We start from the raw sequence: 21668 nt of genomic DNA on the forward strand, positions 1-21668 counted from the left end.
CGTAGACCACCTTAAATGGGGTGTGGCCAGTGCTCTGATGTACCGCATTATTATAGGCTACCTCTGCAAAAGGTAGTAGGTCTACCCAGTTGTCCTGTTGGTAGTTTATGAATGCCCTCAGGAACTGTTCAAGTGTTGAGTTTAGGATCTCTGTAGATCCGTCCGTGTGTGGATGCCACGCAGTGGACAGTGCTTGCTTAGTCCCAATTAGTTTTAAAAATTCCCGCCAAAACTTTGACGTGAACTGTGTGCCTCTGTCGGTCACCAACCTGCAGGGGGCGCCGTGGATCCTGTATATATGTGTTAGGAACAAGCGTGCCAGTTGTTGTGCGGAGGGGATTGTTGCACACGGGATGAAGTGTGCCTGCTTTGAGAAATAGTCTTTTACCACCCATATCACTGTTTTCCTTTGGCTGGGTGGGAGGTCCACAATAACATCCATGGAAATTTCTTCCCATGGGCGGGAGGGGCTGGCTACTGGCTGTAACAGCCCTTGGGGTTTCCCCCCTTTCCGTTTGGTGGTGGCACATGTGGGGCAGTTGGCCACGTAGTCTTTCACGTCTTTTCTCAGGTTTGGCCACCAAAATTGCCTCCTCGTTAGGTGAAGGGTTTTTACGAACCCAAAATGTCCCGCAGTCTTGTCATCGTGCGATCTGTGTAAGATTTCCCCCCGCAGTGATTCTGGCACATACAGGGCTTTCTCTTTCCAGGCAATGCTGTCCTTGACAAATACATGGTGTCGGTTGTTTTGCAACCATGTATCTGTTTGTAGTGCTTGTGTGAGTCTTTGTTGCCAGTTCGGTGAAATTGAACGCTGGCTCCGATCGTTCCCTGTCGTTCGTGCTGCCGTGCGCTGGTTCCTTGTCTGGCTGCGCGTGACCGCTGGGCAGCCCAGCTGTTTCTCGGTCCATACTGTCCCCACGATGTCGGAGGCTTGCGTGTCGTCCTGTGGCTGTCGGGAGAGGGCATCCGCCAGGAAGTTCTTCTTGCCCGGTATGAATTTCAGGGTGAAATTGAACCGGCTGAAGAACTGAGCCCAACGCACCTGCTTCGGGCTGAGCCGTTTTGGCATGCTGAGTGCCTCCAGGTTCTTGTGGTCTGTCCAGACCTCGAAGAGGCAAGTGGCCCCTTCCAGCAGGTGCCTCCACGTTTCCAGAGCTGTCTTTACTGCGAACGCCTCCTTTTCCCATACGTGCCATCTCCGCTCTGTTTCGGAGAATTTGCGGGAAAGGTAGGCGCAGGGTTTTAGGTGGTTGTCGGAGTCCTTTTGAAGCAGGATGGCTCCGATGGAAAAGTCGGAGGCATCTGCCTGCACCACAAAAGGCTTGGTGGGGTCGGGGTGTTGTAGCACTGGCTCAGCTGTAAAGAGGTTTTTTAGTCTCTCGAATGCCGTTTGACAATCAGCTGTCCAGTTTAGTAGCGCCCCCGGGTTTCTTGATTTGTGCGTGTCCCCCAAGCCCTTAGTCTTAAGTAGGTTAGTTAGTGGTAAAATAATCTCTGCCAGCCTTGGGGTGAACCCCCTGTAAAAATTGGTGAATCCGAGGAGGCTTTGAAGTTGTCTCCTCGTGCGTGGGCGCTCCCATGCCAGTATGGCTTGGACCTTGCTTGGGTCCATTTCTATTCCTTTAGCTGAAATCCTATACCCTAGATAGTCAATTTGTTTCTTGTGAAACACGCACTTGGAGAGCTTGGCAAACAGCTCTGCCTTGCGGAGTTTCCTGAGCACTTCTTTTACCAAGCGTTCGTGCTCACGTTCCGTTTCCATGTAGATTAATACATCGTCGAGGTAAACCAAAACCCCCTTAAAAAGGTGGTCACGCAGGACCTCGTTAATTAACTGCATGAATACCCCCGGTGCTCCTGCCAGTCCGAATGGGAGCACCTTATATTGAAACGCCCCCAATGGGCAGTTGAAAGCAGTTTTCCACTCATCCCCCTCCCGTATCCGTATACGGTAATAGGCTTCCCTTATGTCCAGTTTAGAGAATACCTTACCCTTTGCCAGGTGGGACAAGATGTCCTTTATTAAGGGTAGGGGGTATTTATTTGAAATGCTTGCTGCGTTTAATCCGCGGTAATCTGTACAGAGCCACAGTGACCCGTCCTTTTTCTCATGAAAGAGGACTGGCGCTCCCACTGGAGAGTTTGCAGGTTCAATAAAACCTCTTGCCAAGTTTTTGTCCACAAAGTCCCTTAATGCTGCCAGCTCCCGCTGGGTCATGGCATATATTTTGGGTTTGGGTAGGGGTACCCCCGGGACCAGTTCAATGGTACAGTCCATTTTCCTGTGGGGGGGGAGTTTGTCCGCCTCTTTCTCGCCAAAGACGTTGGCGAAGCCCGCGTATTTGGTTGGCAGTCCCTCTGGTAGTGCCGCCTCTCTGTGCTCTGCAGTTGTCGTCACCCCCCCCCCCATGGCCACTCGGGGGACCCTGTTCCCTAAAGATGCTTGATAACGCCCGTCAGCAAACTTAATCTCTCTGGTTTTCCAGTTGATGACTGGGTTTTGCTGCACGAGCCATGGGATCCCTAGTATGAGTAGGGGTTGCCCCACCGGTGCCACGATGAAAGCCAATTTTTCCTCATGGCTGCCGAGCCTTAGCGCAGTTTCTCCGGTGTATTGGGTGACCGGGCCCCCTCCCGCTGCAGATCCGTCGAGCTGCGTGAACACCAAATGGTGCTGAAGTGGATAGCAGCGGAGGTTAAGCGCGGCTGCCAGGTCTGGGTGCATTAGGCTTTTGGAGCAGCCAGAGTCGATTAGTGCCCAGACCTTTTCAGTCTTATCCCCATGGGTGAGGGTGGCACGGACATAGAGGGTGGGGCATTCCTCACTCACCCCTTTGTTGTTGCACCTGTCACTGTTCTCCACCTGTCCTTCGGCGCCCCTTAGGCCAGGTGGTTGTCGTTTCCCGTCGGCTCGTCGGGATTGCTTCCCTCCTCCTCTGAGCTGTAGGGGAAGTGTCTGGCTTGGTACTCCCCCTTCGCTGCTGGTCGCTTTCTGGGCGCTGGGGTTGGTGCGGTTGGTGCCCTCCTCGTGCTCTCTCTGGGTGTCGCTTTGGGGCATGCTGCTGCCTTATGGTCTTCCTTGCCGCACGTGAAGCACTGCCCTTTGGCGAAGTGCCGGTCCCGTTCCTCCTTCCATGGTTGGGGTCTCGACTTCCCCTGCCTTGCAGCTGTGCGTGGGGGTCTCGCTGCCTCTGTCTGTTGCGCTTCCTTCTTGGCGTGGAGGAACGTGTCGTGGGCATCTTCTGCTTCCCCCGCCAGCCAGATCCATTCAGTCAGGGAGTTGGGATTGTTGCAGCAGAGTGCCCACCGGAGGACGTTTAAGTTGAGTCCTTGTTTGAATTTCTAAATCAGAGTCGATTGAGACCAAGTGTCCACTTTTCCGGCTAGGGCTTGAAACTCCATGGCATACTCTGCCACGGAGCGCTGGCTTTGTCTGAGTGTTTTCAGTGCCCTTTTCGCTCTTTCTTGCTCCAGGGGATCCCTGAAGTGCAGCTCCAGCGCCTGCAGGAATTCTATGCTGTCCTGCAGCGCCCGGGCGCCTGATTGGCACAGCTGTACGAACCAATTGGCGGCCTGACCTTTTAGCTTTATGGCCAGGACATTCACTTTGCCCCTTTCAGTTCTGAAGCAGGGACCCCATTCCTCGAGGTAGTACCTCGCGTTCGTCAGGAAAAAGGAGAGTTTAGAGGGGTCCCCGTCAAACTTTATGCCAAAGTCCTTGGCAGCTGTTCTGGTTTGGCTCCCGGTCCCCTCTGGGCTGTGCAGCGGGCTCCACGGGGGCTGATGCGGGTCGGATTGTCTCCAGTCCTCTTGCGGTATTTGTGTCTCCCTCTGGGTCTCCTCGCGAGTCCGTCGACCTGTCGCCCAGGGGGGGCAGGACGTTCTCCCTCGGGTGGGCTCCTGGAGACAGGCTCCGCTGTTGCCGCGCCGTATGCCAGGTCATCCCTCCGTCTCTCGTCCGGGTGCGCCTCCAGTCGTCGGGTAGGCTCCTGGGATCGGGCTCTGCCGCCGCCGCCGCCAAGGTCGTCCCACCATCTCATGTCCGGGTGCGCCTCTGATCGGTGGGTGGGCTCCTGGGGTCGGGCTCCGCCGTAGTCGCCACCGTCCGCTGGGTATCCGCTCCGTCTCTCGTCCAGGTCGTCGGGTGGGCTCCTTGGGCCGGGCTCCGCCCTTGCCGCCGCCGCGCTCGTCCTGCCGTCTCTCATTCGCGGGTGCCTCCGCGCTGCTGCCACCGCGGGGTCCCTGCGCTGCCGTCAGCTGTTGTAGCATCAGCCGTATCGCCTGCACCCCTTCCTCCAGCGCGTTGAGCCTCGCCGCCGTCTGCGGACTCCCGCTGGTGCGCTCGCCATTCCGCTCGCCCTCGCCGTTGGCCGTCGTGGAGGACGGACCTTCCCTTGGTCCCTCCGGGGTGCCAGGCGCTTCCTCGGCTCCGTGCGCTCTGGGTGGCGGTTCATCTCGCGCTTCCTCCGGGGTCGCCTGCGAGCCTGGAGAGGGTCCCCTCATCTCGCCCCCGGTGGCCCGCGGGCTCCGGGGCGCCGGGGTGGTTCCCTCCCCCTCCGCTTCCCCCGAGCTGGATCCCATACTTACCGGGGCGTTACACCGCCCGGACCTCAGTGTCATGTTCGCCGTTTCAATGTGTTTGATACATCGTAACATTTCGCATGTCATTAGCTGGATGCATGTTTCATCTTTGCCGGGAGGACGGTTCCTGTTGGGAGTGGTTTATCTCTTGGCTGTGAACTTGGAATGTATTTGGGTTATCTCCTGTGTTCAAGGTTGCTTTCCCAGGCTAGGAGATCTGACGGTTGCCAGCACCTGGGACGGCGGCTCTGCTGGTAGGGAGGCGGGGTTACGTTTGCAACGAGGGTTTTAAGTTTGTATTTGGCGCGCTTTCTGTCATTCTCAGCTTTCTCTGTATTTGTCCTGAGTTCCCTAATAAATCAGATTTCATTTAGCCACCTCTTGTGAGTCTGAGTATTTGGGCTGGGCAACCATTACATAAAGCTGAGAATCATAAAACTCACAATTCCGCTGGCCCCTTTCCAGGAGAAGGCAAGTTTGTCCGACCCTGTGAGGGAGAGTGCTAGCGATGATCGAACCTGACATCCTGCTACTGGAAAGTGAGGAGTCGAGTGAAGGGGAGCCGGACTCGACCGTGATGCGCCCCGACAGACCTCCCCAACTGGGGGAGCTCTCAGCGATTCGAGAAGAGGCGAGTTCTCGGTCGGAGGGCGAAGCAGCAGGCATGAAAACCGCGCCGGAAACCACCGTAACCACCCCGGGCGAACTGGTCACCTGGGATGAAACCCGGGGGGACGTCTTGGTGGTGGGGGGCCCATCCTGGAGGCAGAGGTACCTGCTGTCCCCTACAGTGATCCAGGTGCCGCCAAAAGGGGATTCTCCCACTCCGGACCGTATCCGAGTGTTAGAGTCAAAAATGGACTCATTGGAAACGATCCTGAAACAGATGAGTCTGGACCTGAGTTCGTTGAAGGAAACACGGGAGGGGTCAAGCCAACGGTATTCGACCCCTTCGTCCCATGGGCAGTCCCTGGAACGGAGAAGGGCGGCCCGTCCGAGAGAAGGGGACCAGGCTGTCCGAGTGGAATTAGCGTCGCTGCCCGTAAGGTCACCACCAGCTCCCGAGCGGCGGCCGGCAAGAGAAGTCGGACCCACCGAACCCTCAGTGGGAGGGCGCAGCCCGTCGGCGGGCAGGTTGAGGGACTTCCCCGTCAAATTCGATGGGGACCCGACAAAACTCTCATTTTTCCTAACAAATGCCAAGGCATACATGGAGGAGTGGGGGTCGCTTTTTCTTTTGGAAAAAGCGAAGATCATCACCATTGCTACCAAGCTTAAAGGGAGGGCGGCAGACTGGTATGTACAGATGTGCCAGTCGGAAGCGCCCGAACTGGAAAAATTCAACGAGTTCCTCTGGGCTCTCAGGCAGCACTTCGAGGATCCCTTGGCGAAAGAGAGGGCAAAGCGTGCCTTGAAAGAACTCAAGCAAGGGTCGAGATCAGTAGCTGATTATGCGCTGGAGTTTAAGGCGCTGGCAGGAAAGGTGGATGACTGGTCTCAAGCCACCATCATCGAGCTGTTCAAGGATGGCCTGAATACAGAAGTGCTGCGCTGGTCCTTAGGACGGGACGACCCGTACACTTTGTATGAGTGGATCCAGCTCGCTGGGAGGGCTGAACACGCACACGAGGTATTTGCCCAGTGGAGAACAGCGAAGTCGGGGTGAGATGGGAAACCTAGTCGCCCGCTGAGTACCGGGAGAAGACCCGGGCAAAGATCCTGGGAAGAGGAGAGAGAGAGGCGGTATGCGAAGGGGCAGTGTCTGCGATGTGGCAAAGAGGGACATTGAGCGGCGGCGTGCCCGAAGGCAAAGGGTGAGGAACGACCAGGGAAGTCGACGGCGAAGTCCCCTTCCCTGCCGAGGAAAATGAAAGCAGCGGTGGCCGAAAGTGAGGGAGACAGCGTGCCGTTCTACGAAGACGAGGGGGAACCGGAATTATTGCAGCCGGCGGGAAACGGCAGCCACCTGCTTTAAAGGGTGCCGCAGGGCAGGTGGTGGAAGAAGGGAGCGAGCCTACATCGGTGAGTGGCAGTTATCGCATTCTCACGGTGAAGTTAAAGTTGGGCTCCCGATCTAAGACCATAGAAGTGTGGGCCATGATTGATTCGGGGTGTTCCCGGTGTTTGATGCACACCGATGTGGTAGCGGCCCTGGAGCTACCTACATTTCCCTTGCAACGACCCATTGCATTTACGCAATTGGATGGGTCCATGGCAGGTGGCAAACCGGTCACCCATTTCACTGGGCTAGTGGCTTTACAACTGGGCAGCCATCGGGAAGGGTTGTCATTTGTGGTGGCTCCGGTGGGGGGTCCTCTGATGGTTTTGGGAGTACCCTGGTTGGTCCAGCACAATCCCCAAATAAACTGGGTTTATCGGACTGTCACCTTTAAGGACGGATTTTATCAAGCACCGGAGGGGAGGGAATCCCCAGAGGAGGTGGTGGGGGTAGCGGCAGCTGCGACTCCGCATTGCCCGGCCCCTCCTCTGGAGGGCCTGCTGGTGGACTACCAGATGTTTGCTGATGTGTTTGGAGAGAAAGAAGCAGATCAACTGCCCCCTCATCGGAAAACGGACTGTGCCATTGAACTGGTGCCTAACACCCAATTACCTAAGCCGAAAATCTACTCCATGACGCAAAAGGAATTAACTTTGCTTCGGGAATTTGTGGACAAAAACTTGGCTCGTGGGTTTATCGAGCCAGCCAACTCGCCGGTGGGGGCACCGGTCCTCTTCCGCCCAAAGAAGGATGGGACATTAAGACTCTGTACAGATTTCCGGGGGCTAAATGCAGTCTCAATTTCCAATAAATATCCTTTGCCTTTGATCAAAGACATGTTGTCTCATCTGGCCAAAGGGAAAATCTTCTCCAAACTAGATTTGAGAGAAGCTTATTACCGTGTAAGGATCAAGGAGGGCGATGAGTGGAAAACGGCATTCAATTGCCCATTGGGTGCATTTCAGTATAAGGTTTTGCCTTTTGGTCTGGCTGGGGCCCCTGGGGTGTTTATGCAATTGATCCATGAGGTACTCCATGAACATCTGTTTAAAGGGGTATTGGTGTATTTGGATGATGTATTGATTTATACTGAAACTATGGAGGAACATGTATCCTTGGTTAAACAGGTGCTTTGCAAGCTCAGAAAAGCTGAATTGTATGCCAAACTGTCCAAATGTGCCTTCCACCAAACACAAATTGATTATTTGGGATATAGAATTTCAGATAAGGGCATTGAAATGGATCCTGCCAAGGTCCAGGCTGTCGTGGATTGGGAAAGACCCCGCACCCGCAGGCAACTTCAAAGTTTCCTGGGGTTCAGCAATTACTACAGATTGTTCATCAGGGGGTTTGCTGAAATTGCCTTGCCACTAACGGAATTACTTCGCACAAAGGGACTGGGAGATACTCGAAGAGTAAAGAATCCAGGGGCGCTGCTGCGGTGGACACCGGCCTGTCAGGCGGCGTTCGATCAGCTAAAGGCATCTTTTACCAAAGAGCCAATTTTACAACACCCTGACCCCTCCAAACCTTTTGTGGTTCAGGCTGATGCCTCTGATTATTCCATTGGTGCATTATTGATGCAGGCTGATGGGGCAGGGTGCCTAAAACCATGTGCCTACCTGTCCCGCAAGTTCTCTGAGACGGAGAGGCATTGGCATGTGTGGGAGAAGGAGGCATTTGCAGTGAAAGCTGCTTTAGAATCTTGGCGGCACTTATTAGAGGGGGCGAATCACCCTTTCGAGGTGTGGACAGACCATAAGAACCTAGAAGCCCTCAGCACCCCCCGCAAACTGAGCCCGAAACAAGTCCGTTGGGCTCAGTTCTTCAATTGATTTAATTTTCAATTGAAGTTTATTCCGGGGGAAAAAATTTCTTGGCAGACGCGTTGTCACGGCAACCTCAGGACTCCTGCGCAGCGCCCGAAATGGTCAGCACTCTGTGGACAACGCCACAACTGGGAATGCAGGCTGTGATGCGCAGCCAAACTCGGGCGCAGCAGCCAGCCGCTGGGGACCCCGGACCGCCGAGCGCTTTGTCAATTCCTTCCCAGTTGCAACAAAAGTTTCTAAAGGAGTTAAAAACTGATACTTGGTTGCTCGCCAACAAAGACAATGTTACATTTGACCGGGGTTTTGCTTGGAAATCTAACTGTCTCTATGTCCCTGAGAATTTGCGAAAAGACGTGTTGCTCCGTTCACATGATGACAAGGTGGCGGGACACTTTGGTTTTGTAAAAACTTTGCACCTCGTCTGGCGGCAGTTCTGGTGGCCCACCTTGCGCAAAGATGTAAAGGAGTATGTCGCCTCCTGTCCTGTCTGCGCTATGTCAAAGCGCAAAGGAGGTAAACCTCAGGGACTCCTGCAATCTGTGGCTAGCCCAGCTTGCCCTTGGGATGAGATTTCCATGGACTTTATTGTAGAGTTACCACCCAGCCAGCGCAAAACAGTGATTTGGGTTGTCAAAGACTATTTCTCTAAACAAGCCCATTTCATTCCATGCGTGTCAGTTCCTTCCGCACACCAGTTGGCCCGCCTTTTCCTGGTACACGTGTACCGGCTACACGGATGTCCTTCTCGCTTGATTTCGGACAGGGGCACACAGTTCACCTCGCAATTCTGGCGGGCGTTCCTCAAACTTTTAGGGACTAAGCAAGCCCTGTCCACGGCGTGGCATCCACAGACGGACGGGGCCACGGAGGCGCTAAACTCCACGCTGGAGCAATACCTCCTGGCTTTTGTAAATTATCAGCAAGACAACTGGGTTGACCTCCTCCCTTTTGCTGAGGTTGCCTACAACAATGCAGTTCATCAAAGCACCGGTCAGACCCCGTTTCATATTGCACATGGCAGGGACTTTGTGCCCATCCCGGATCTACCGCAACCCTCTGTCGGACCGACCTCGCCAGGGGATTGGTCGACACAACTAGCGGAGTCCTGGCCGGTGATTCAAAAGGCATTAGCTGACGCACAATCAGATTACAAACACTATGCTGACCAGAAACGTGCACCTCATCCTGCTTTTCAAGTGGGTGACATGGTCTATTTATCTACTAAGTTTATCAAGTCCTCGCAACCTTCAAAGAAATTGGCACCTAAGTTTGTGGGTCCTTTCCCCATTACTGCTCAAATTAACCCTGTGACTTTTAAGCTTGATTTGCCACATAACCTTAAACGCTTACATCCTGTTTTTCATTGCAGTTTGCTCAAACCAGTTACCCGTTCTGAACGATGGCATGATCAGCCTCCACCTCCAACCCCCATCATGATTGACGGTCAACAACACTTTGAAGTTAAAGAAATTTTAGATTCTAGACGCCTTCGCAATACTCTACAGTATTTAGTTCGCTGGAAGCATTTCCCTCATCCGGAATGGGTCGCTGCCTATGACGTGGCTTCTCCTACCCTTGTTACCCGCTTCCATTCCGCCTACCCGTCTAAACCGGGTCCTTAAGTTTTTTTGGGGGGAGGTGGTATGTCATGTTCGCCGTTTCAATGTGTTTGATACATCGTAACGTTTCGCATGTCATTAGCTGGATGCGTGTTTCATCTTTGCCGGGAGGACGGTTCCTGTTGGGAGTGGCTTATCTCTTGGCAGTGAACTTGGAATGTATTTGGGTTATCTCCTGTGTTCAAGGTTGCTTTCCCAGGCCAGGAGATCTGACGGTTGCCAGCACCTGGGACGGGCGGCTCTGCTGGTAGGGAGGCGGGGTTACGTTTGCAACGAGGGTTTTAAGTTTGTATTTGGCGCGCTTTCTGTCATTCTCAGCTTTCTCTGTATTTGTCCTGAGTTCCCTAATAAATCAGATTTCATTTAGCCACCTCTTGTGAGTCTGAGTATTTGGGCTGGGCAACCATTACACTCAGCCACACCCCGCCCGAGGGGAGCGGGGCTTCGTCGCCAGGTGCCGAGGGGTTGCGCTGCCTCGCTCCGTGAGTTTCCATACCTAGCTGGGTCCCTCACACGCTTGTTGGATAGGTGCTAGGTAAAAAAAATTTTGCGGTTCCCGTTTTTATGTCAGGGTCAGTCTCACTTCGCAATAAGACACAGACTCACTTAATGGGTATTAAGGATTTCTGGTTTATTGGAATGATGGCTGACAGAACGAAAAACGGGAATGGGGGGTGTGATGTGGAGGTGCCCGTTTTATACCCTCTTGTATGACCCCGGGTTCCTCCACCCTCTATTGCCCCAATCCCTCTTGATGGGACCCTTGATTGCTGCATGGGCGTTTTCCCGGTGACTTCTCTTGTCTTCTCGATTCTGGTGTGTCCTCCAGGGCACCAGGTGCGGCTTATCTCTGCTCATCCGATGTCCTTCTTTTCAGCTGCATATGGGTCCATGGGTGTGGGTGCTTTGGGTGCTTGTTTTAATCCCTGTTTTAATTATCTTCTTCCTCTATTCCTTGATGATCATGATCTACGTTGTGAGGCTCTTTGTGCCTTGCAACGAGGTCATGACATACACCATGCAAAAAGAAAAATGAAGTAGACTTACTTTTCTGGCCTTATTGTGGCACCAACTTGCCATCCATCACCCTTGTTTAAGGCTGTCTGTTTCCTGTTAGGGAACATAGAGCAGGAAGAACTACTGCCAAGCTGCTGTGTCAAGTTAGGACAAAGTTTTGCTGATAAAGTTGCTAGATAATCGAGTTCTTCTAGGACTGCCAGCAGCCAAGAAGCCATTATTCTCTCACTTTTTTCACCCCATTGTAGGTTAGAGGCTGACCTATAATTGCCTATGTCTGAGGTATCCAGAGTAGGCTTCTTGAGAAGAGGTGTAATAATTGTCACCACAAAGAGGAGGCATACTCAGTGAGGCATTTAGAAGGTTTACTAATAGCTTCCCAGCCAGAAGTTGCAAGCCAAACTAGCAAAGATCCACAGGACAAGAGCAGAAGTAGTAGGCGGAAGCACTCTCCAACGCCTAAGAATTGACAAAACTGCCGGAAGGGAGAATATCCTTAAATATCTAATTTTCTTTCCCCTGCATTAGGCTGGTAGCCTGCCAAACCAAATCTTCTATTCCCTACCATCATTGAAATTGCTGCCCCAGGCTCCCTGCTCTCACCCACAGCCATTAATGGATCTTTTAAATACTTAAAGAGAATGCCCTGTGCACATACATGCAAAGAAATCTCTCAGCTCAGCATCAAAACAGGGAAAACTGTCAGGAGCCATTACCTTACCTCCCACCAGGCAGGCTGGAAACATCCTCTGAAGGGGCAGCCAAGCTCTCACTTCAGGTGTCATTTCCCTGCAGGAGGCCAAGTGGGACTTAACCCTCTTTCCTAGAGGCTCATGGCTGCACCGAGGAACAGCCCCAGGTCCTACACATACACTGACAAACATTCACCTCTTGCAGGTATGGTCCTCCTGTCACCCCAAACATGGCTTCCCCAGAGGCCAGTGTGCATTAAATGCACCCCCTCCCCCACAAAAGAGACAGCCAACAAGGGAAGGGCCTTTGACTGGTTCTGAGCTGGCAAGCAATGAGGTCTCTACATCAGTGCTAAGCAGGCTGCAGTCCAGGGAGTAGGGGAACCAAGGCCCAGAGGTCTTGCTCCCACCTTCTTCTCTGGTGTTTTTTGTTACAGGTCCTCTTTCTTCTGCTTGAATCAGGGGACTCATGTCAGCCAGCTTTAAATGCAGCCTCCTATAATACTAATAAGTATTAATCATATGAAGTTGCATTCTTACAACTTGCAAAATAGGGCTATATTTTATGTCAGTGAATTAAAATGTGGATGTCTAAGGAAACATTAGCTTTACCCCTATTTCTCCTGTCCTTCTGTTTCCAAAATCTATAATAGTCTTGTAGTTCTGAATATAACAAGCTGGTGTTTTAACATTGCATTACAAATTAGATTCTATGCAAATTAGGTTGCCATTTGGCAGCTCAGAACAGCAGTGGTGATTTGTAGAATGTAAGGGTTGAAGGGCATGGGAGGGACAAAGCCATCTGCTTTCTAAAAACCTGGAATTCAGGTGGTGGTGTTTTCCTAAGAGGGAGTTTGTAAAAAATATGTGAAACAACAGTCTGAAATACTAAAACCTGGTAGGAAGATAATAAAGGGAAAAACTTGAAGCAAGAATAGATGATTGCCAAGGAAGAACAGCATTCCTGCCAAATTGGTGAGAGCAAGGTGTGTCATAAAAGCTTTGGGTCTAATATTATCACTTAGGCAAGAACAGTTATTTTTCCCCAGTTGAACATGATTTTTAAAAAGTGTTGTCTTTTGCCTTTCAGGAGGCCCAAACATGTGGGCCATCACTTCTGAAGAAAGAAAGAAATACGATAAACAGTTTGACAGCCTTAAGCCAGTTGGGGGATATATTACAGGTTAGTATGGTCTTCTACAGTGAATGATTTTCTTCTATATGATTTGAAGATTTAGTTCATTGAATTGCTATTTGGCTAAAAATAGTTCTTGAAAAAGAACTTGTTGCACCTGTCAGTTCCAAAAAAATTGGTTTTGGCTATAACACACATAGAATTGTAGTTGACTTAATTTTTTAGAAGGTAAAGTACATTTGATTGTGTTTATTTCATGATTGTACCACATTTTATAAGACAATAATATACGACATAAATAATGTTTTTGAAATCATGTGGTATTAGCTGACCTAATTTTATACAAGAAGAAATTAGTATCAGTAGGTCTGCTTCCAGGGGGCATCACAGCAAGTGGCACCACCAAGCCAACCTTGCTTGATCTCAGAAAAGCTAAAGATGTACTTGATTAGTATTTGGATGGGAAGCCACCAGGGAATGCCAGGGTTGTAGCTGGACTAGAAAATTAGGGGGGGGGGGACTCAGAAAAAGGCAGTGGAAACCACTTTCATAATGTTTCCAAGAAAACTACATAGACATATCTGTGATGACACCAGTAGGCAAGCGTGACTCAAGAAAGTCTTTACCGTAAGCCGCTTCTGGTTTATGAGAGGTTTGCCCCCATACGGCTTTGGTGTTTCCACTTTTCATTTTCTGAAGTTTGTTCAATGCTTCCATTCAAAGAGATAGGAGAAGGAAGTTAGGAAGTGGAGCATCCACACGCCCTCCTGGGATGAGAGAGTGAGTGTGAGGTCCGTTCTCTTCTACTTCATGCTGATTCTAGCAAGCAGGGAGCATTTATTTCTTCTGGATAGGGGAACACACACCTACGAATGGTAAAGAGGAATGCCCACTGAATAGCAGTCATTTCGTCTTCTTGATCCCTTACCTTTGTGCTCTCCCTCTGGTTGGCTGCAGTTTTCCAAACTAATCTCCTGGCATCCTTTCTGGGAGGCTCAAGGTCATTTTGTTCAAATGCTTTGGAGCTCCTGCAAACAGAAGCCCCACCCACTCCAGTATGCTTCCCATTCTAGCCCTTTTGCCTCTTACCTCTCGCTCTCTCTCACACACAGTCTGATAAGGAGGAGAAAATTAAGGTTACGCACTGCCTTTTCAGCAGCAACACTGTAAAAATCAGTCCAGACAGGTTGTATGTCCTAGCCCACAACTCTACGTGCATTAGGATTGCAACAGGATTGTTGCAAAAAAATGTGAGTCTTTTAGAACAAAATTGCCAAGTGAGAGTCTGGATATGCATTACCATGTCCTTTTCTGTCCACTTCCTTTTCTTCATGCAGGTGATCAAGCACGAATGTTTTTTTTACAGTCAGGTTTGCCAAGTCCTGTTTTGGCTGAAATATGGTGAGTCTCTCTCTCTATGCGAATTAATTATACTAGGAGATTCCAGGGCTACCATACAAAGATGTTGTTCTAGTGTTGGCATGAGATGTGCCTCCTGCTCACTGAACAATGTCATGACCAGGAGCTTGCAGCTGTGTTTCTGTATATGGGGAATTTCCATTTCAAAGTAGGTGTTGCTGTGCCCAAAACTGACCCTTTCTCCTCAGAAAAACTAAACAGCCTGTTGCTTTGCTAATAGCTTATCTGCTGCTGAATAATTCTGGTCAGTTTCATATTTCCTTGCTTTACCTTGCTATTACAGGTAGTCCTCAAGTTACAACAGTAATTGGGACCAAAATTTCCATCGCTAAGCGATGCAGTCATAAATTGTGATGTCATGTGACCTCATTGCTTAGCACTCCTGGCACTCCCCATTGCTCTCGTTAATCAAATCCCACCAGTTGTTAGGCGAGGACCCACCTCGATCCAAGCCACTCCTGGCTTGGTCCCTCCCAGCCCCAAGCCTTGTTAAGGTAAGGGACTGCCTCCTCTTCAACTCCCCCCACCTGCCTATCTTCCCCCCCATCTCTGCCCTTTTGGCTGCCTTGCACCCACTGCCTCTGCCGGCCTTGTCACCCTGCATTCTGCTTGCCCTGCTGGCCTTGCCCCCTGTGCTCAGCTGGCCCTGCCCCCCCATTGGCCTTGCCACCCTGAGCTCTGCTGGCCCTGCTGCCCTGCACTTGCCGGCCCTGCCAGCCCTGCCAGCCACAGCTGACCTTCGCCATCTTCCTCCCTTTGCTGATGAGACGTGCCCAATCTGGCCCTATACGAGGCAGCTGCTAGCCATGCCAGGCCTTCTTCCTGAGGCCGCGTCTGCCGTTCTCCAAATCACGCAAGTCGTTCTTGTGATGCTTTGGAAGGCCTCAGAAGTCTTCCAAAGCAGTGCAAGAATAGCCTGTGCTATTTGGAGAATTGTTCGAGTGGCCTTGGGAGGAAGGCTTGGTGCAGCCAGCAGCTGCCTCACATAGGGCCAATCCGGGCAAGCTTCAGCAGCAGCGGGAGGAAGACGGTGAAGGTCAGCTGGGGACAGCAGGGTGAGTGGCACACAGGCCAACAGGATGGTGGTACGAGTGGAGTGCAGGGTGGCAGTGGAGGCTGGGGCTTTGCACTGTGGCTGTGGGGTGGCTGGCCATGGCATGGGCTTGAGATGGCACTCGGTGGCAGCAACACTGGGGCTGAAGCAGAGGCCTGGGGGCGCTGGCAGCTGGCTGAGACTGCTGAAGGCCCAAGGCCTCTACTTCAGCCCCAGCCCCAGTACCGCCACCAAGGAGTGCTGCTGTGCAGGGCAGAGATGGGGGGAGACGGGTAAGTGGGGGGAGTTGAAGTGCCCCTGCAGTTGTAAGTGTGGGCAGGCTGCCAAGCACCTGAATTTTGATCACATGACCGTGGGGACACTGCAACGGCCATAACTTTGGGGACCGGTGTAAGTACCATTCGTTCAGTGCTGCGGTAACTTCGAACAGTCACTGAACAAGTGATGGTAACTTGAGGACTACCAGTATATTAGTGGGAAGAGTTGCCAGGAAGGGAAGACAAGGAGTAAATTCACAGACAATCAAGACAGACTGGATCAATCTCTGGTGCATTTTATACTGGAATTGGAAGGATTAGAAGATGAAAGGCTGGTTATTGGGAAGTGTCCTTGCCATGCAATCGTACTAGTGCAGAACCTGTGTTCAGTGGGCTTTATTTTCACACAATGGTATTTAGGCATGTATCCTGACTTCATGCATTCTTTATCTAAATATTGTTCTCAATTACTCTTATTTTTCTCAAATACTTGTATTGACTGTCATTATCTTAAAAATGGCACATTTATATTCTAAAACTGAATTTCTACCCTAAAGCAATAGTATTAAGGCAGAACTCTTAAAATAGACCATCATTAGTGCCATTTCTGAAAATAATTGGAGAATCTGATTGGAGAACCCATCCTTTAAGAAGGATTGTCTTTTAAAATGTTTATGAACACATTTGTATGGGGGCTAATGGATTTTGGTTGGTATTTTTACAAGCATTTATAAGAGTGGTAAGTTTTCTACCACGCATACCTTTGTAAAGAAAGAGTTTTGATGTCTGGAATGTGGATGTAATTTTATATCCTTTTTGTAAAAGAGTTATAAATAGCACTCAGTGACCTATGGCCAAATATAGCCCTTGGATTCACAAATCAGAGGTTTTCAGGGTGCTGTGTTTCCCCTTCCTTACCCGTTGGCTGCTTTATATACAGAGGTTGCTAAAGATCTTGCTTGTGAGGCTTGTTGGATAAAAGGGATCAGCAACAGAAATGTCTACAAATAGTGAGAAAAATATAATGCTGTGTCAGGTATGAGTAATTAACATAGTAACATCTACTGTCACTAACAATTGAATATATATACGTGCACACATACATACACTCAGTTTGTATGCATTGTGTTTGTTTTAAAGGGCTCTTTCTGACCTGAATAAAGATGGGAAAATGGATCAGCTGGAGTTCTCCATAGCTATGAAACTAATCAAGATAAAACTGCAAGGCCAATCCTTGCCTGTGGTGCTTCCTCTGATCATGAAACAGACTCCAGTGTTTTCTCCTTTGATTTCTGCTCGTTTTGGTAATCATGCAAATATCTGGAGATTGGCCCCTTCTCTGTTACTGGTGATAATGATGGCAAATTCTCTGCAAATTTATATAAGTGTTACATTTGTTAAAACTATGTGAAGAAAATATAGCTGAAGATATTTTTATAGCTATTGGTTACAGTAAAAACAAGTAGTTAGTTATATTATTTTCATTCTGCTGCTTTCCAGTGTTTGCGCTCTGTTCATTTTCCAAACCAGTATGGGAAAACTGGCCATTTGATGGTACAAATGAAATGATGCTTTGTGCAAGTGTAAGCTGCCTAACTAAGACTAGTTTTTACAATATCTGTCCTGATGTTAGACACAAATGTCCACATTTGTGAAATGCAAATGTATAAAAGGACAATAATTTATTAAAATGCAATTTAATATTAAAAGCATATTCATAAAAATCGCATTAAAGTAAGAAATGGTTAGCGTACCGCTTTGAATTCTCTGTCAGCAGCCAATATCATAAAACTCATTTTAGAAACAAAAGCATATGCAAATGGAGCCAGCCATCTATCTTGGGGAGAGGGATGGATTTCATAGACTTAGACTGGTGTCTTTGTATTGACTCTTTAATTCTTCCAGGTATGGGTAGTATGCCAAATCTGTCTACACCCACAATGACGCCTTTGGCTCCCATGTCCACTTTGACATCTGTACCTTCCATTTCTCCCATGGCGATTTCAGCCCCACTGTTGCCTTCTGCCAGCACTTCATCATTGTCCAATGGAGCCTCCGGCCTTCTTCAGCCATTAGCTATCTCCTACTCTTCCAGTGAGTACAATCATGCCAGAATGTTTCCAGTTTTGACAGCCTGAATTGTTGCATAAAAACAAACTAGACTGAAAAGCCTATCTACCCACCTAGCAAAGATTTCTTTGTATCCTATTTCTTCTATTCTCCTCTGTTTCCCCAGGAATGTTGTCATATCCCCAGTCACTGAGAGAATAGTATGCTTCCCCCTCCCCAATATTTTGTTTTGTAATGGAGAGCAAGAAAAGGGGTGAAGGCATCATGTGACCATGGCCAATTTTACAACCTTTTTTGCTGCGGTCATTAAGTGAATCATGTGGTTGTTAAGTGAATCCAGCTTCCCCCGTTGATTTTGCTTGTTGGAAGCCAGTGGGAAGGTCACAAATGGTGATCATGTGACCCTGGAACCTGCAACTGTTGTAAATACATGCCGGTTGCCAAGTGCCAAAATTTGATCACATGACTGCCTGATCAAGGAGGATAGGTTGAAAGTCACTTTTTTCAGTGCTGTCATAACTTCGAATGGTCACTAAATGAATGGTTGTAAGTCAAGGACTACCTGTATTTACACAAACTGCTTTCCCTACGGGTCAGTGGGGAAGGAAATAACAGACTCCATTCTTTTCCCCTCTACAAGTGGGATTTTTTTCCCTCTACAAGTAAATACAGCAGGAAAAAAATAGGTTAAACATTCCTTTCTTCTTCTTTGTCACTTCTTTTACCTTTGAGGTCCTTCATTTAAGAAAAAAGAACCACGCCCTTCAGATGGGGGGAAAGTTATGTCAATGGTATAGGTCCACAATTTGTGGTTGAGTTCTGGGCAGTGGCTTTTCTAGCCAGCTACAAAACCCATAAGGATAGTGCAGCAATATTCCATGCACTTTGCAATCAGTTAAAAGGGGGTTAACCCTGATTTTTAAAACAAAATTTCATACATATAATTTCATATGTAGCTTACATTTTCCAGAACAATGGCTGTGTACTTAATTTTAAAAAGGGAATAAGATGGGGGGAGGAAGCGTGGTGAGGATTGGGATAGTGAAGAAAACGGAAAATTAAAGAAAAGTTGGATGTGGAGTGCATTAAGAGAGGGGTGGTGTACAGTTCCTCAGAACCCTTTTGCTGGTCTCAAAGAACCAGTAGAGAACCTGAGAGAACCAGCTGAGAATCAGTAGAGATGATGGAACTAAGGGTGTGATGGTCCTGATCCTTTTTGCTATTAATTCAGAGACTTCCAGTACAACCCATCAAAGGAAATAAAGTAGTCCTTTATTAATACAAGTGATCAACACCAGTGCAAAGACTAGACTGGAAAACCCCACATGAAGGGGCAGTTATATCTTCCACTTCCACACCAGCACCCCCCCTCGCTCTCAGAGCTTCTCTTCTTCCTGGTTATGAATCCTTCAGTCCCAAGTTGTTAGAGCCCCTTGAGCTGGCCTTGGTGTCAAGCTGTTCAAATAAATGACCCTAATCCACATTCTTAACCGCTACTTCAAAGCATTCCTAACAACCCTGCAGGCATTCTAAACTAATTACTGCATTGCCTATTACACACTGGCAGGATATCCCATCCTGACAGAAGGGGCTTGATTGGCCTTGCAGATGCTTGAGGAACCTACAGTATTTTATTCCTCAATTTAACTCCTATGCCCCCAAAAGACTGACAATTTTGCTTAGGAACCCCCCAAAAAAGCAAGGGCTCAGGCTGCAGGAGAGTTCTTCCCTCAGTTTTAGGTCAGTAGGTGTCCTGACTAAGCAAGAACCACGCCGAGACGAGGAAGAACTCTCTAGTGCTTTATTATTGCTATAATAGACAGAAAATCCTACCCAACTGAAGCGTGGGAAAACCCAGACAGATAAACCCCCAAAAGTCAAGGCGGGTCTGTTTTGTGTCTCTTTGAATGACAGCTCAAAGTCTCTAAACTATGCATGCGTTTTTGCCCCTGGATAGTGGCCCCCTGCTGCTCACCATCAGTGCTCATGACAGTAGGCATTGGAGTGAGAGTGGTTCTCAAAGCCAGTAGAATCATCAGGTTTTCGTACAGTAGAATCAAATCTGTACCTAAAAGACAATGCACTTACATATACATTCAAATCTTTTTGTATGTGAACTCCTTTGGCTTTCTCATTACAGCCAGGTCAGGGATCGGCCACAAGGATAGGGTTTTTTTTTTTCCCAACAGAGATGATGATGTTTCTTCCCAGTACTAGACTGATTATTAACCTATTTCAACATTTTTCTTGTTCCAGCTTTGCCTCATTCTAGTTCGTTCACTCCCATGGTGGGAGGATTTGGTGGTTCCAACATCCAGAAAACTCAGTCCTTGATAGATTTAGGATCTAGTAGGTATGGATCTTCAAACTTGAAATATTAAGTATCAGTCATAGACTTATTTCTTTTTTTCAGCAAGACCATTTATTTTGATTATCTTTGCAACTGAAGTAATTTTCCTCAAAAGTGTAATCTCAGTATGTGGGAAGACTATTTGAGAAGAAATAATAATCTGCAGAAAAATATTAAGAAGAATGTTAATTTTGAATATCACAGGGTTTTTTTTGTTTTTTGTTTTGTTTGTTTTTTGTGTGTTTTTTTAATCAGCTTTGCTTTATATTACAGTTCAAATTCTTCTTCTGCTACCTCACTAACTGGCAATTCACCGAAGACAGGATCTTCAGATTGGGCAGTTCCTCAGGCTTCCAGATTAAAATACAGGCAAAAATTTAATAGCCTCGATAAAGGGATGACTGGATACCTTTCAGGTTAGTGCTAGGTTTAAAGATGGATTTTAAAAATACACAGGATTTATTTTAAAATTTGTACTCTTTTTTAGTCATTATTGTTCTGGTTTTGAAAGAGAACTTGCACATCACATCATGTAGACCTAGTTTTAACTAGCAAAATGTTTTCTTTCTGTATTTTTGCAATATTTATTAAAATGGATAGCATTTCAAAGGGGAACTTTTGTGAAAAGCCTTTTTTATGTATTGTGAAATAAATACAGTAAAGGTAGAATCTCTTTCAAGTACAGGGCGACTTCTGGGGACTTCATGGATGTATCCATGTAGTTTTCTTGGTCACAGTATGGATGTAGTTTGAAATGCTTTTGGGAATATTTTTTTTGATCCCCATCCGAGCCTACAGCCTTGGGATTTCCTGGGAGCCTCCCAGGATTCATCTGATCCTATCCTGCTCAGTACTGTGCTATGGATTAAAGAGCTGTCCACAAACAGAATCTTAGTTCTCAGGCCTAGCTGAGGAAGTGTTACTCCATTATCAAGTCCGTGCAGTTGTGGTTTTTCATGATTGTCTAAATCAGGAATGATAATATTTTCAAGCCGATTACCACACATGACTTTTTAATGGTTGCCAGAGGCTGTGCCCCAGAAAGTGAGTTGGGTCAGGACAGAAACTAAATTTAGTGTAATTTAATTCTGGCAGATTATTATGATAATACCAGTTGTGTTTATTAATTTTTGTCATCTGCACATTAAAATTTACGATTGGGAAGGGCAGTGAATCCATCTCCCAAGGTTTGTGGGGCACATGTTCTCCTGGGGTCTCAAGAGAGCTCCACTAGTAACAATTCAGTTGAAATCCTGTGCTCATCTGTATTGGGCTGTGAGATACATAACCCAATAAGCACATATTGATTATGCTTGGAATGTCTTTTTGTAAGACCAGCCTTTTGGTTTATTTTGGAGATTTAAAATGAAATTAGTTGGATTACTTTTTACAATGTGGATCATTCGTTCATTGGTCGAACTAGTTTTACCTGTTAACACATTTGATTTATTAAGGATTTCAGGCAAGAAATGCCCTTCTACAATCAAACTTATCTCAGACACAGTTAGCTACTATCTGGTAAGTTTATTCATGAATACATGTTTGTAAATTTTTTTAATAGATCGAAAATTTAATTTCAAATTCTTGAAAAGTACTATGACTGTAACTACCAACTTTCACAACAATCACAAATAATGCTA

At 48.2% G+C, this 21668-nt stretch overlaps 1 protein-coding gene across 3 annotated transcripts in view; it reads left to right on the forward strand.

The window, feature by feature from the left end:
- ITSN2 (intersectin 2) overlaps positions 1 to 21668 on the forward strand; it is a 100625-nt gene that overhangs the window by 15100 nt on the left and 63857 nt on the right. For all 3 annotated transcript variants that reach the window (XM_063317765.1, XM_063317758.1, XM_063317764.1), the window contains 7 exons: positions 12834 to 12926; positions 14216 to 14279; positions 16749 to 16912; positions 17514 to 17702; positions 19935 to 20031; positions 20302 to 20444; positions 21483 to 21546. In XM_063317765.1, coding sequence (XP_063173835.1) covers positions 12834 to 12926; positions 14216 to 14279; positions 16749 to 16912; positions 17514 to 17702; positions 19935 to 20031; positions 20302 to 20444; positions 21483 to 21546 — 814 coding nt within the window. The remainder of the gene's footprint in view (positions 1 to 12833; positions 12927 to 14215; positions 14280 to 16748; positions 16913 to 17513; positions 17703 to 19934; positions 20032 to 20301; positions 20445 to 21482; positions 21547 to 21668) is intronic.

The sequence above is a fragment of the Candoia aspera genome, chromosome 1 (assembly GCF_035149785.1).
Source record: "Candoia aspera isolate rCanAsp1 chromosome 1, rCanAsp1.hap2, whole genome shotgun sequence".
In the NCBI taxonomy this organism is placed as follows: Eukaryota; Metazoa; Chordata; class Lepidosauria; order Squamata; family Boidae; genus Candoia; species Candoia aspera.